This window comes from Perna viridis, chromosome 7 (assembly GCF_037379345.1).
Source record: "Perna viridis isolate PV_CMFRI_1.1 ecotype Kerala chromosome 7, ASM3737934v1, whole genome shotgun sequence".
Taxonomy (NCBI): Eukaryota; Metazoa; Mollusca; class Bivalvia; order Mytilida; family Mytilidae; genus Perna; species Perna viridis.
Window position 1 is genome coordinate 10081150 of NC_142451.1, and position 13314 is coordinate 10094463.

The following is a 13314-nucleotide window of genomic DNA, read 5'->3' on the forward strand; positions in this document are numbered from 1 at the left end:
GAAATCTTATTTGTCCTATCAGCAAGACTGTTCATCAATTAAGTTTTATCACTCTTTTGATATCAAAGACTGATCGAGGATGGTGGCCCCCCCTTATGAATTCGAAAATTTATGAAAATTGTGTATTTTTGTGTGCATATGCATGCATTAAAGTGTTTATCAAGGATTTTTTGTGGGGCCCTTTTGGTTGGATATGACACTGGTTGTGGTAGGAATCTGACACCTAGGGATCAGAGAAAACAACACAAAGTTATGGCTATTTTGGAGATAATCACAAAAATATAAATTCTGATGCTAAGATACTGAGTAGATTAAGATGATATAAGAAAAAGATAGCTTTGTTAAATAGTCCCAGACAGGTGCTTATCCACAGATTTTGAATGGGGCTTAAGACTATTATTTACTCTGTATTTGCCAAACTCTTGTACGAAGTTTACTCTTTTTTTTTTTTAAATTGAAGACACTGTTCTAAGCTCTTACACATGTACATGTATCTTGTTTGATATAGTCCATCAGCCTCAAAGGGAAACACTGACCCCCTTGTTAGATTTACAGGAGTATGAATTATGACCCCCTTGTCAGATTTACAGGAGTATGAATTATGATCCCCTTGCCAGATTTACTGGAGTATGAATTATGATCCCCTTGCCAGATTTACTGGAGTATGAATTATGATCCCCTTGCCAGATTTACTGGAGTATGAATTATGACCCACTTGTCAGATTTACAGGAGTATGAATTATGATCCCCTTGCCAGATTTACTGGAGTATGAATTATGATCCCCTTGCCAGATTTACTGGAGTATGAATTATGACCCACTTGTCAGATTTACAGGAGTATGAATTATGATCCCCTTGTCAGATTTACAGGAGTATGAATTATGACCCCCTTGTCAGATTTACTGGAGTATGAATTATGACCCCCTTGTCAGATTTACTGGAGTATGAATTATGATCCCCTTGCCAGATTTACTGGAGTATGAATTATGACCCCCTTGTCAGATTTACAGGAGTATGAATTATGACCCCCTTGTCAGATTTACTGGAGTATGAATTATGACCCCCTTGCCAGATTTACTGGAGTATGAATTATGATCCCCTTGCCAGATTTACAGGAGTATGAATTATGATCCCCTTGCCAGATTTACAGGAGTATGAATTATGACCCCCTTGCCAGATTTACTGGAGTATGAATTATGATCCCCTTGCCAGATTTACAGGAGTATGAATTATGACCCCCTTGTCAGATTTACAGGAGTATGAATTATGATCCCCTTGCCAGATTTACTGGAGTATGAATTAAAGCCACTATAAAATATGTTTACTGTCAAAATTCCACTTTCACTACAAAGTATTGATTTTAATCAAATGCTTCAGTTTTAGTATTTGAGTTTTGACGGATTGATAATTGGTCAATAATGTATCATAACATACGATATTTTAATCAAGTTAAAGACCTATTTATTGCACTGAACAAACTCTTTCCGAAAACTATCAAGTAATTTGGATTATATCCAGTTTTTATCATTTTTAAAGAAAATTGCTACCCCAACCACAATAAAAACGAGCCATATTTTGATAAATTACATTTTCAATTGCCATTTTGATCTGCTAAATCTATTTTTTCTTATTGTGAAACACAACTTATCTATTTGTTTTATGGGAAAATTTGAAACTAAATTTTAACAGATTTCTTATTTTTCTGATCTTTTGGTTTTATTTATGGAAGATGTTGTCAGTTTACTTCTTTTGTACCAATAATTTTTTAACGCTGATATCTTTTTAGCCAGTTTTTTACTAATTTTTTAAATTATGGTGTCAATGTATGTATTCAGTAATTTGATTTCTTCAGAATCTTAAGTCCTGCTTTTATTCAGTTGTTTCAAATAGTAATCTAAAGAAGCCTTATATGGTAACTTTAAATTGGCACCATGATAGTTATTAACTACTGAATAGTGGGTTCGGATGCTTGTTTTTGCGTATTTTAGCAGTCTGTCTAAAAAAGCCAAAATAAATTCTGCAAAATATTTACTCTGGGCTTGTGTACACAACTTAACATTCACCAAAATTAGAAATGCAAAGAGTTTTCACATACCTTTTTGTCTCAAAATCCCCAAAAATAACAAGCCATACAGTATATGACTACTAAGTATTGGACTTTGAGTGACTAGTACCAGTATTACTTATTGTGTACCCTTATCCAACTAAAGTTGTCCTTGTAAATCTTTTCTCAAACTTGAAACCTCCAAAGGATTTGTTGTACCCAGAATGATGGATTTTTTTTGTTTTCTATCTGTTTTTATATATGGTACCTTTGAGTACATTTCATAAATTGTAAGAATTTCATTATTTCCCTCAAAATCTAACATTTTATTTTATTGTACATCAAAAACATCTGTATTTTTGCTATCATTTCATGAATAGATATATTTATTACTTAATCAAGTAAACAACTGCCTGTAGAATTATCAGTATTATTCCAACCCTCATAAAACTAAACTGGGTATGAAACATATTAGTGATGACAAGTAATGATCATTGGTCAAAAAAGGGAACATGGATCCTCTCTTCGAAATATATGGAACTAGGATTTAAGCTTTTTAAGTAGTAGTCTTTGTAAGAATCATGCAAATTCTGTAATCTGTGATACACCCAAAAAAAGGCTACACATTTTTATTTGTGTTATGAAGTTGCTTACTAGGTCTGTATGTCTGTCTGTTCTTAGGAGATAATCCACACTGAAAACCCAATAAGGAGTCAAAGAGGTAACAGCCAAAAAAAATCTACTTTTTAAGATTCAGATTTTAAAATTTTTTAATTGAATTTCAAATTTTGTGCTATATTATGTCCAAAACAGTTGTGTCCATGATGAACTGTAAGTCCCTATGCTTAAATGTGTCAAAAACTAGAATTGTGTCCATACTTGCCCCAAGTGAGTAGTGATTGTATATCATGCTGTGCAGGTCTTTTTTTAACATTGATATTATTTGTATATACCTTGTAACCGTTATTTTTTCAATGTTTTATGGATACATTTTATTAAAGATAATCACCTCTTATTTAAGCTAACACAGTACCATTTACAATATCACTTTTTGAAGAATTTTCTCATATGACCCTTATGGTTTATTAATAAAATTTAATAAAATACACATTACACTGCAAATGTCGGTATGCTGTACACGTGATTCAAGGCATAACCTTTCATCTGCAGCATTAGAACCAAATATTCATAAGATCTTAATCGGAAAATTGTGTATATACTAATATTACTCACAACCAAAAATATCAAAACGGGAAACCAAATCCAACATCAAGAGGTTCTATCATGTTCAATGCAGACAATGAACCCTCAGTGTTTCAAGGGACGTTTTGAATTGTGTAATTCTGCTAATTTTGGTATCAATCATGATATACCTCAGGTCAATTAAATCTGACTACTGGACCGATGAATTTCCTCAGGGACCTTCAGACTACCAGCAATATACATGTACATAATTTGGGCGCTTACCCTACCGGTGCACCTTGTCTATGCTCCCAGTTTTTACTGGAGTCCGAGTTGCTCATTTACTTTTGTTACTTTGTATATATTATTTTAGTTACTTTATGTTCTTTTTTCTGTTTGTCTGTTTTCCGTGTCTGATCTTTGTTCCTGGATTACATTCTTTTGATTTCCGCTAGAACCTTGGTTCCCTTGATTACTTTTGCAAATTATCATGACACCTAAAAGGTAAAAAATTTCATTTTGATCGTTCTTACTTTTTTAAAAGGAAAAAATAGTCAGATAAAGTCATTTTGTGTAACTTAACAAAGTATTTGAGATCATTTTGAACATTTATGTTTGGAGGTTAAAGCAAATTAAGACCAGCACTAAATTAACAATTAAATCATTTGAATAGAGCTTTCTGTAGAAAACTAAACCGAAGAAATATATAAGTGGAAGTATTCCATGATTCTCTTATTTGAGTTCATATACACATATAATTGGTAATGGACAGGGTTAGAGCATGCACTATGTAAATGCTGAAAAAAAACGTCACGTACTTAGCCATACAATAGACACCTCAAGGAAAAAGAAAAAGGGGGACAACCCAGGACTAACATGGAGGAGAATACTTCAAATGAAATGTTGATACAATAGGAACAGTATACATCAGAACAGAGTGAGATGGAGATGAGTTGCCAGTGGTCTACGCCCCAAGACCTAAATCAAGTATGTCATACATTGAATTGAAAAATATTAATCAAATAAAGTCTATAGACTTGCAATATGCCGTTTCTTTTCAATAGTGATTAATAATTTAGAAAACCTGACATGAACAAGTAAGTTCGAAAATGCTATTTACATTGAGATATTTGAACAATTTTAAAATTCATGGCAGTGATATACTTGTATTTGTCTTAGTCTCTTGTACTTTTTTTCTGGATTTCTTAACGTTTGAGTCTTCGCAATGCACTTTTCATTATATTGTAAACCCCATGCTCATATGTAAACCAACAGGAAATGACTAGAAGTGTGACTTTCTTTTGTCAAATAAATTTTGTGTTGCGCATGGCAAATATGCTTAAACTAAACTATAGGAATAAAAACTATTTAAATCGATAATATCAAATTAAAACGTTTAAATATAATGAATTGTAAGTTTGACAAAACATTCTGCTAGCAAATATGTATTCGCGGAAAATGTGGGAAAACTTTAGAAACTATAACATGTTCCCCACTTTTCGTCTATTTTTAACGGCAATTATACACAGACAACATTTTGAACCAAAGTTAATAAGGACATTAATAATTCCTGAATACAATTTCCGTTTTTGTTGAGTGCATAATAATATGACGTCATCATACTTTTTTACATTAAGGGATATTTTCCGTTCGGACTTCCTGTTTATACAATCAAAGTCTAAGTGTTGATTGATTGATTGATTGATTGTTGGGGTTCAACGCCCGAACAGCAATATTTCAGCTATATTCAGGCGATTCTAAGATTTGAAAAATGCACTCTTTTTGCATTTATAGTTCTGTAAGGCAACCTACAAAATTCGCACTACCTTTTCAGAAGACAATAATCGAAATAAAGGCAAAAAATGTTTTAGTTCCCTTATGTGGCATCCTTGATTTTAAAATACACCTCATGTGATCACAGTTAAAAGATAAAGGTATCTTTACACTACTCAATATCTATCAAATAAACAATGGAGTGAAAAATGTGTTACTTATAATTAATTGGTCAAAAAAGGAACCAGAGCAAAAAAAATAATATTGACTATTTAATCTAGGTAAATATGTGTGGGTCTCTATGAAATTGGGACACAAGTTTCCATAACACCAAACTCAGACTAGGATCCATTTGGGGTTATTACTGCGTCCTTAAAGGAATTAGGGACCAAAACAGTCTACAAATGTTGAAAAATTGTGTGTGTTAAATCATGAAAAACACTCGCTTCGTGATTCTCACCGATGATTCTGTAAAGATTTTTTTGCCCCCCGCCCCACCCGCATAAAACTCTGGATCCGCCATTGGTTTCGTGTTGTTTCGTTAGGTTGTTTTGTTTTTGTTTTCTTTTGTTTTTTGTTTTTTTTTTTTTGCTTTGTTTTGGATTTTGGGGTGTGTGTGTGTTTTTTTTTTTTTTTTGTCTTTTTTTTTGGCACAACAAAATTAATGGGACTTCTACAGATTCATTTACCTATAAGTCTCAATGCTTTGCCTAATATCATAATATTAATCAATTGTAAACTTTATTTTAGCTTCATTTTAGATATTACTTTTATCTTTCATCTCATAATTTGAGAAATTAACTCAGTAAGTACGTATCAAGTGAACGAATAAATGACTGAAATGGTAAGCAAGGTTCATAAGACTCGCCCGCTTCACAGGACCAGTATTTATCCATTTCCTAATCGTTTTCTACGAATACATAACATCTAAACACGATCTTCTGAGAAATATATCACAATTTTTAAAAACAGAAATGCTGTTAACCTTTATCAAAGCAGATGAGGATTTGTCTGCATGGTAGTTGCTTTCGTAGCACAAATGGAAAACACGCGGACTTTTTTCTGTTTTGTCTGTTTCCTGGTTCAAAAGATATTCAAATACGGCGATAACCTTTTTATGACCTTTGTTGTTTCCTATCAAAGTGCCGAAGTGTGTTGCACAGATTTGACTTATAAGAGATAGTGTCGTTGCATCACACAGTGACAACATCTTCACTTTGAAAGACAGAACGATGCATATGTTAAGCGTATTGACGAAACGATTTACTGTAATTTTCGTGTCGTCTGGTTCGTGAAGTCTACATGTTGACCCCATTAATATCCCAAATATGCTGAAAATTTTCTCAGTTGGAAGAGATTGGATCAATTTCAGAATATCAGCTTTGTCGTCTGTCTTGAGCATGAGAGAAAAAAGAATTTTTGCTTCTGCTGACATCTGTAAAAAATTGCCAAACAATTGATCAGCCTCACGTTGAGCCTCGGAAACTAATTTGTTTTCAGGAATTACTTTATTTAAAGAATAAACGAATTTCGGCATCCATATTGCATCGTTTTCACTCACATCTAACCATATCAACTTCTTCACTATATCGGGAATTTTGTTTGTTGGAAGTTGGAACAAAAGTGGCATGACTATAACTCCTTGATCAAAACAATGACAGGCGGTATTAAGGTCTTTCATACAGTACGGACTTTCAGTAAACTCCTTAGATATGATTGGAACAGCAACTATCGACGACGATAGACATGATCCTAAGTTATCCAAATAAGACTTGCCAATTATAAAATCCTGTTCATGGCAACCACATATAAATCCATTATCTTCCAGTTGTTTCATTAGCTTCAATGCTAAATTCCTGGAAGAACTTTCCGTACGATATAGGAAAAATGCATGCCTTAATTTTCCAGGTGGCAAGTATTTAACACCAACAGACTGGTGACATCTTTCATCTAACGAAAGCATTGCCACTGAAAAACTCCTGCGAACAAAAGCACAAATGAAATGGTAGCAAAAATCGCATTTTGGATACTGTTTTGAGGTATTTTGACAAGATGACATTGAAAAAAACTTATGGTTATCTCAAAGTTAAAATATACGACGCTCACAAACACACGCAAGAATGTCAATACATAATAAACTGAAATATTCCGAGAAGTCACTTGCTAAAGCATTTCTGCATTTCTTTATTTTCTCAAAAATGTGTGGAAATGCAATTTTCTTTGCACATATATTTATGTGACTTAAACCAAATCAATCCGTCTCCTGGATTTTGACCTTGGAATAACCTTAATTCTTTTTGTATCTCTACCAAATAACACGACTAAATTCATGTTGAAAAAGATACAGGATGCACTGATATTCGAAATATGACATAAGATCTTGAGAAGAGACATTTCGACTGTAGCCCCATAAAGTCAACAGAATGTGTCCTATTTCAAGACCAAAAACTGACAGTTGCAGGGATATTTGGTAACAAAAATTCTAATTTCTGCGAAAAATTTTTTTTAATATATAGTCTCATACTAAAATTAATATAATCTTCAAATGAAAAAAAATGATATTACATGAATATGTTAATCTGCTTAAGAAGAAAGGGTGCGACGATATATATTATATTAGTATACGTAAGTGTTAGTGGTTTTATATAGCATAGCTTTATTTTTTCGGATGCGGACCTTCCAAGCATGTGAACCACTTGATAGAATTTTAGTAAAAATATTAAAAAAAACAAAACAATGTCTGCTTGTGAGAGTAATCTAAAATATTATCGACTTCATACAAGATTATGGTATTGCCGATAAAGACACAGGCACAGGTGGACCCGGTGTAGCCACCCTTTAAGGCACCAACCATTTTTATACTGGGGGGGAGGGGAGGATTTTCAATGTTGCTAAATATTTTTTTTTCTGCTCTTCTTAAAATTAATTTTTTTTTTCAATTGCACAAGAATTCAATTTTTTTTTCAAGAACATGGCAGATATTTTTTTTTTTTTTTGCAAGTCAAATTCACGATAAACAAAAAAATGGAAATATTATATAAATATCAAGGGAGTAAAGATTAAGATCAATCAGATATTTTATTCTTATTAAGACTAAACAAAATCAATTATAAAATGTACAGAAATGTTTTTCCTTTCAGAAACTGCTTTAATTTTTTAAATGAGATGAGAACTTTTTTCACAGCACTATGAGGAACAGGGGTAATTTCTGTGTAGGACTATTTTTGCGTACGTTCCAAATGCTCATTGGTTGAATTGGTGGTCTGTAACCTAAAGTAAACTTACATCTCCGGCTCCTAAAAAATAACCTTTTTCATTATTAAAATGGGACGGAAATTTCAAAATCAGGATTTTTTTTCACATCTGATTCTTGTATAGGCACTATAATATACAAATCTTTCCTTTTTTTTGGTGACCAAAATAATGTTTCCTCTCTGAAACTGATGTGGCTATGGATTAAGAACATGTCTATATATCAAATAGCTAAAATTAGGCTGGCAAATATAAGGTCAGGAGTTAAAAACAAAACATAAAATCCTTCCCAACCATCCCACATTTTTTGGTAAGGGATGGATGAAATTTACTTGGCCTAAACAAGACATGGCTTTGTTTGTAGCCAGGAATTGGATGAGGTTCTGCTTTTTCTTTCTAAAAAACAAAGCATGAGAAAGTATGGGACTCGTGCAGACCGGGAAGATTCCCCTGCAATAACACAAGAAAGTCTGCAGGGACTCGTGCAAACGGGTAGCTTCCTTGCAATAGCACGAGAAAGTCTGGGACTTGTGAAGGGAAGCAGTCCACGTGACAATCAATTATGCATGACCAATCTATAGTGATCACCTTGTATAGCACCCCAAAATATATCAATTAGACAAAGAGCAATCCATGATGAAATTCATGATTGTATATTATATCTAATTAAAATTCTTGCACACTTATATAGAAAATGAAGGATGACAAGACATAACCTTAGAATTTCGATGTGCTGTACACGAATAGGCCCGCAGCAGCGCTAATCTTGTCGTAAATGGCGACTAGATATAGTGTTCAGAACCCTTGCGGGCGGCTAGGTCGCTGTACTCACAGAGCAACTGGGTTGTGTGTCCTAGGTGGTTCCTTGCATGTTAAATTACCCTTCTGTGATATGCTACCGGAGTAAAAACCATTGTGCTCCGCCAAAGAAGGCTAAATTGCCCGACCCTACCCACCTCTCCCAAAAACCAGTGGTTATCAAAATTTGTCGACCCCATTATCCGTGTCCCATTCCATCTCCATTTCACCATTATTTCATGTTCATTTTATCATCTATTTTGTTTGTAGCCTGGATATAGCTGAAATATTTCTGCTCGGGCGTTAAACCCCAAAAATCAATCAATCAAGATGTTTTAGGTGTTTTCTGGGTTGATCTTCAAGACCTCAGGTGGAATTTCGTCCGGTCATGGGGCTTTTCCCGTCCTGATTCTCCGTAGGGCTTTTGTGATTTTGAGATTGGGCCAGTATGCACACCAAGGTCTTCTCCATGGGGTAGACCAGGAGCGTCTGGTACATCTTCTCCATTTAAAAGTGGTCGATCTAGGATTGTTATCACATTACCATCTTTGTCTTTCCCTGGTTTGGACGTGTTGGTCTTTCTACTTGCTAGTTTGCGTGTGATGTTGATCGCAGTCTTGGTGTCATATCTGGTCATTGCATTATTTGCTTTTGAAGCGAGCTCGTTGATGTTTCTCTTTACTCCTTTCCTGATGCTTATGTGTTACATGTACTTCGTCAACTATTCTTTCTGCAATCTTGTCATGACCTGGTCAAGTAGTATCTTAACAGACCTATATTTCTCAGTTGTCTCGGTTGTATCATCAGATAACAATGGCTTGTATTCCTTTGAGAATCCAAGTTCTTCTAAGCATGTGGTGTTATATGTGGATTTAACTTCCTCCGATTGTTTGTCAACTGCGCCTCTTTCTTATTTTATACTTTCTGCTTATAATCTGATCTTGCCTAGTTGCCCTGGCTATCTTGATTTTAAATTTAGTCACCACAAGTTGAAGATCGGGTGCTATATCAGCACCGTCATAAGCTCTAACGCTCTTTCTCCATCTCCCGGCGACTGTACTGTGGTCTATCGGGTTTCTTGTTTTCTTTTCTGGATATTCTCAAGTTTTTTTGTGTATATTCATGTGAGGGAATGGGAATGTCGTACCCCCTACGACCATATCGTTGTGGGGGTAAAGATCTGCAAAGAGTTGTACATTTTCGTTGATGTTACAAATTCCTTCCTTCCCCGTGATAAGTTCTCTCCTTGTGTTATCTTTTCAAACTTTGGTAATTATGTCGCCCATAAGAACCAAGATGTCACGTGACGTGGTGTTTTTTTTTCAATCTGGAGTAGCTTAAAGCTGGATGTAAAACTCCTGTTTGTCTTCTTCCTCTGCTACGTTGGTAAGAGCGTTGCATTAAATGACTGTTACTTTTTGTATCTTTGAAATGAATCTTGCCATGATAATTCACTAACAGGATTCCATTCGATGAGTGATTTGGCCTTTTTATTGAGTAAGATTCCCACTCCATGTTGATAGTTACTATCCTTTTTGGTGGTCCAGGGTACAGTAGAGTTTGCCCTGAAGATAGTATGACCGCTTCAGATGTTTCCATCTAACTTCGTCCCAAAATATCAAGGTTGTAGCGCCCCATTGCATGTCATATTACGATCTATTTCTACTATTAGAAGTTCTCATTGCTCAAATGTATAAAATAGTCTTCTTTTTTTATTTCATAGAAGACATTTTCAGCGGTCTTAATTAGTTCATTACTGGACATTTTTGTATACATGCTTGTCGTGTCATAAGTACATACATAGGAAAGTTGTTGTCATTTGGAAACTGTAAAAGTTCCGTGGTTTTTTTAAATATGGGTAGCAAGAAGTAGTCAAGAAGTCTACGCAATATCCATAATGGGAAATAAACCGGACGGTCTGATATTCTTATCTCATCTCTTTTATAATGTTTAGTGGTATTTTATGTATTTTTGTGCATTTTTCTAATACTTAGTTTAACATACTGGATTAATATAAACAAAAGTCTTTGGATATTTATATCCATTTAGTTGCTCTATAATATCATGTAAAATTTTAGTATTAAAGACATTTGTTACAAACTTCTTCATACATAATTTGACATGTTGAATGGCAGTTTATGATTCGTTCACTATGTGTACATGAGGTTCCTCTCCTCTCCTCCTCTTTTAATTTTTTTTCTACCTAATTTTTTTTTATAAAAAACAATAAAACATCATTTATTTGTTTTACCATTGTGGAACTTCATTTATTTTTTTCTAACCACACAAAAATTATTTTTTTATTTTTCTTCTAATTGAAATTAATAATTTTAAAAAAATATATCCCAGGCCCCCTCTCAATAAAAAAAAATGGTCGGTGCCTAATTGGGATTTTTTTCTTTTTTGCATGGAATCTTGAGTTTCACAAATTCTATCACCTCGCAAAATGTCTTGCCTCGAAACGAGTCAGTCATTAATTCTGTTTAAGCCCCTTACTTGAAACCCGATTTCCCTGGTATAGCCTAGAACCGGGTACTCATGTATGCTGTTTTTATCGACAATACCCCTTTGAGAGGCGATCAAATGCTGTTTTTTTTAAGTAAAGGTAAAATTTGTTTACTCATAATTTATCCCCATTGTGCCCCACCGAATTGATTTCAAATCTTGGTGAATCCCTGACCACACGGTTATCTTAGAATAGCTTTTTTAGCGGTGCCTAAATACGATACCGGCAAAAATGTGCACATTCAAATACAGGCTAAAAACCACTAATTCCACTTCCCATAGGCTTCTATGCTAATTTCACAATATTCAATGGCTTCTCTGGACTTTACCTTAACTTTAACCTGCAGAGGACTATATATCAGCATGATTCTACATATGTCAGCTCACAATCCTCAGAATGGCATGTGGGGTTAGCAGACTTGCAGTGCAGTACTGGTCACCGGAAGTGAAGTGTCTATAAATAGCATGGGAAATCCCAGTGTTTTCACAAGATAGGGGTATATTTAGAAATCATTATGGAGATTAGGCTTCACATCACAAGAAGCAAAATGCACCTATAAAATGTACAGAAATGTTTTTCCTTTCAGAAACTGTTTAAATTTTTTAAATAAGATGAGAACTTTTTTCACAGCACTATGAGGAACAGGGGTAATTTCTGCGTAGGACTATTTTTGCCTACGTTCCAAATGCTCATTGGTTGAATTGGTGGTCTGTAACCTACAGCAGGGCTGTCTTGATACCTTGTATTTGTATACATGAAAGTGATGATTTTTAAATGGAATTGAGTTCAATTGCATTAATTTATATTCAAACAAAATTTACCACTTTTAACAAATCAATTCCAAATCAATTATACTATGAGAGTGGCCTCATGCTGTAAATGATTTGTTAATTATATAGAAAATTACTGGAAATCACTGGAGCTTGCCCCTTCTTGGCAATGAACTTTACCCCTTTTCGAAATTTCGGACCTGCCACTGTACTCATTATCTTTCATAAAGGTAAAACATATTCTTATGAAGCCAACATAACCAGAGTTGATATGGTGAATATATCAAACAGACAACCACCCCACCGGGAAGAAAAATGTCAGCTCAAGGCCACCCATGTCTAGTAAAACAACAAAAAATACATAATACTAAGTTCAAAAACAAGCTCAGTAACTAATCTATCTCGTGATTTTTCGTTTAATACGGTTTCGTAAACAGCTATATTCTTTCTCTGCAGATAATGGGTTAAATAGCTAAATAAAATTTCCCGTACCTGAATTTTAATTGTTCCTTTTATGATGTATGGATAACGAATGTCCTTAGGTTGATCGAACGGCATATTTATACATGTTTTATTTTTAAACTACTGTCATACATCTACTTTATTACTTCCTCTTTAAAGAGTATATTCAATAAATGTAAACATATATAGTCAAGTGAATACATTAAAGAATAAAAGAAAAGTTCATAGATACATAATTATACACACTACACATCGGAAATGTCCTGTGACCTATTGGTATATTATACCATGCATGAAACTAAGTACGACGCAGTTTGTAAGAAGTTAATGCAGCTATCAGGTGCGGATTCATGGGGTCGCAGATCCGGCATACGCTCCCCAAATAATTGGTGGGGGTTGCATGATAATCTAGATATTTCTCAAATATTTTCTTGCTTCGCTTCGCTCGGCTTTTAATACTATTTACGCCTCATCTCCTAATTAATCGAAATCGTAGATCCGCCCTGACTATGGCTGTTGCTACGATG

The 13314-nt window shown here is 34.2% G+C and overlaps 1 protein-coding gene across 4 annotated transcripts in view; it reads right to left on the minus strand.

Annotated features, from left to right (window-relative positions):
* Positions 1 to 13013, minus strand: part of LOC148611266 (uncharacterized) — a 29014-nt gene extending 16001 nt beyond the window's left edge. For 3 of the 4 annotated variants that reach the window (XR_015924097.1, XM_088591646.1, XM_088591645.1), the window contains exon 1: positions 12818 to 13013. Coding sequence is in view for 1 of the 4 variants with exons in the window: in XM_088591643.1 (XP_088447769.1) it covers positions 5910 to 6962 (1053 nt within the window). In the remaining 3 variants the exon portion in view is untranslated. Of the gene's footprint in view, positions 1 to 5727; positions 6979 to 12817 lie in introns of those variants that run through there. The other variant, XM_088591643.1, reaches the window with a different exon arrangement.
* Between the last annotated feature and the right edge of the window lie 301 nt (positions 13014 to 13314).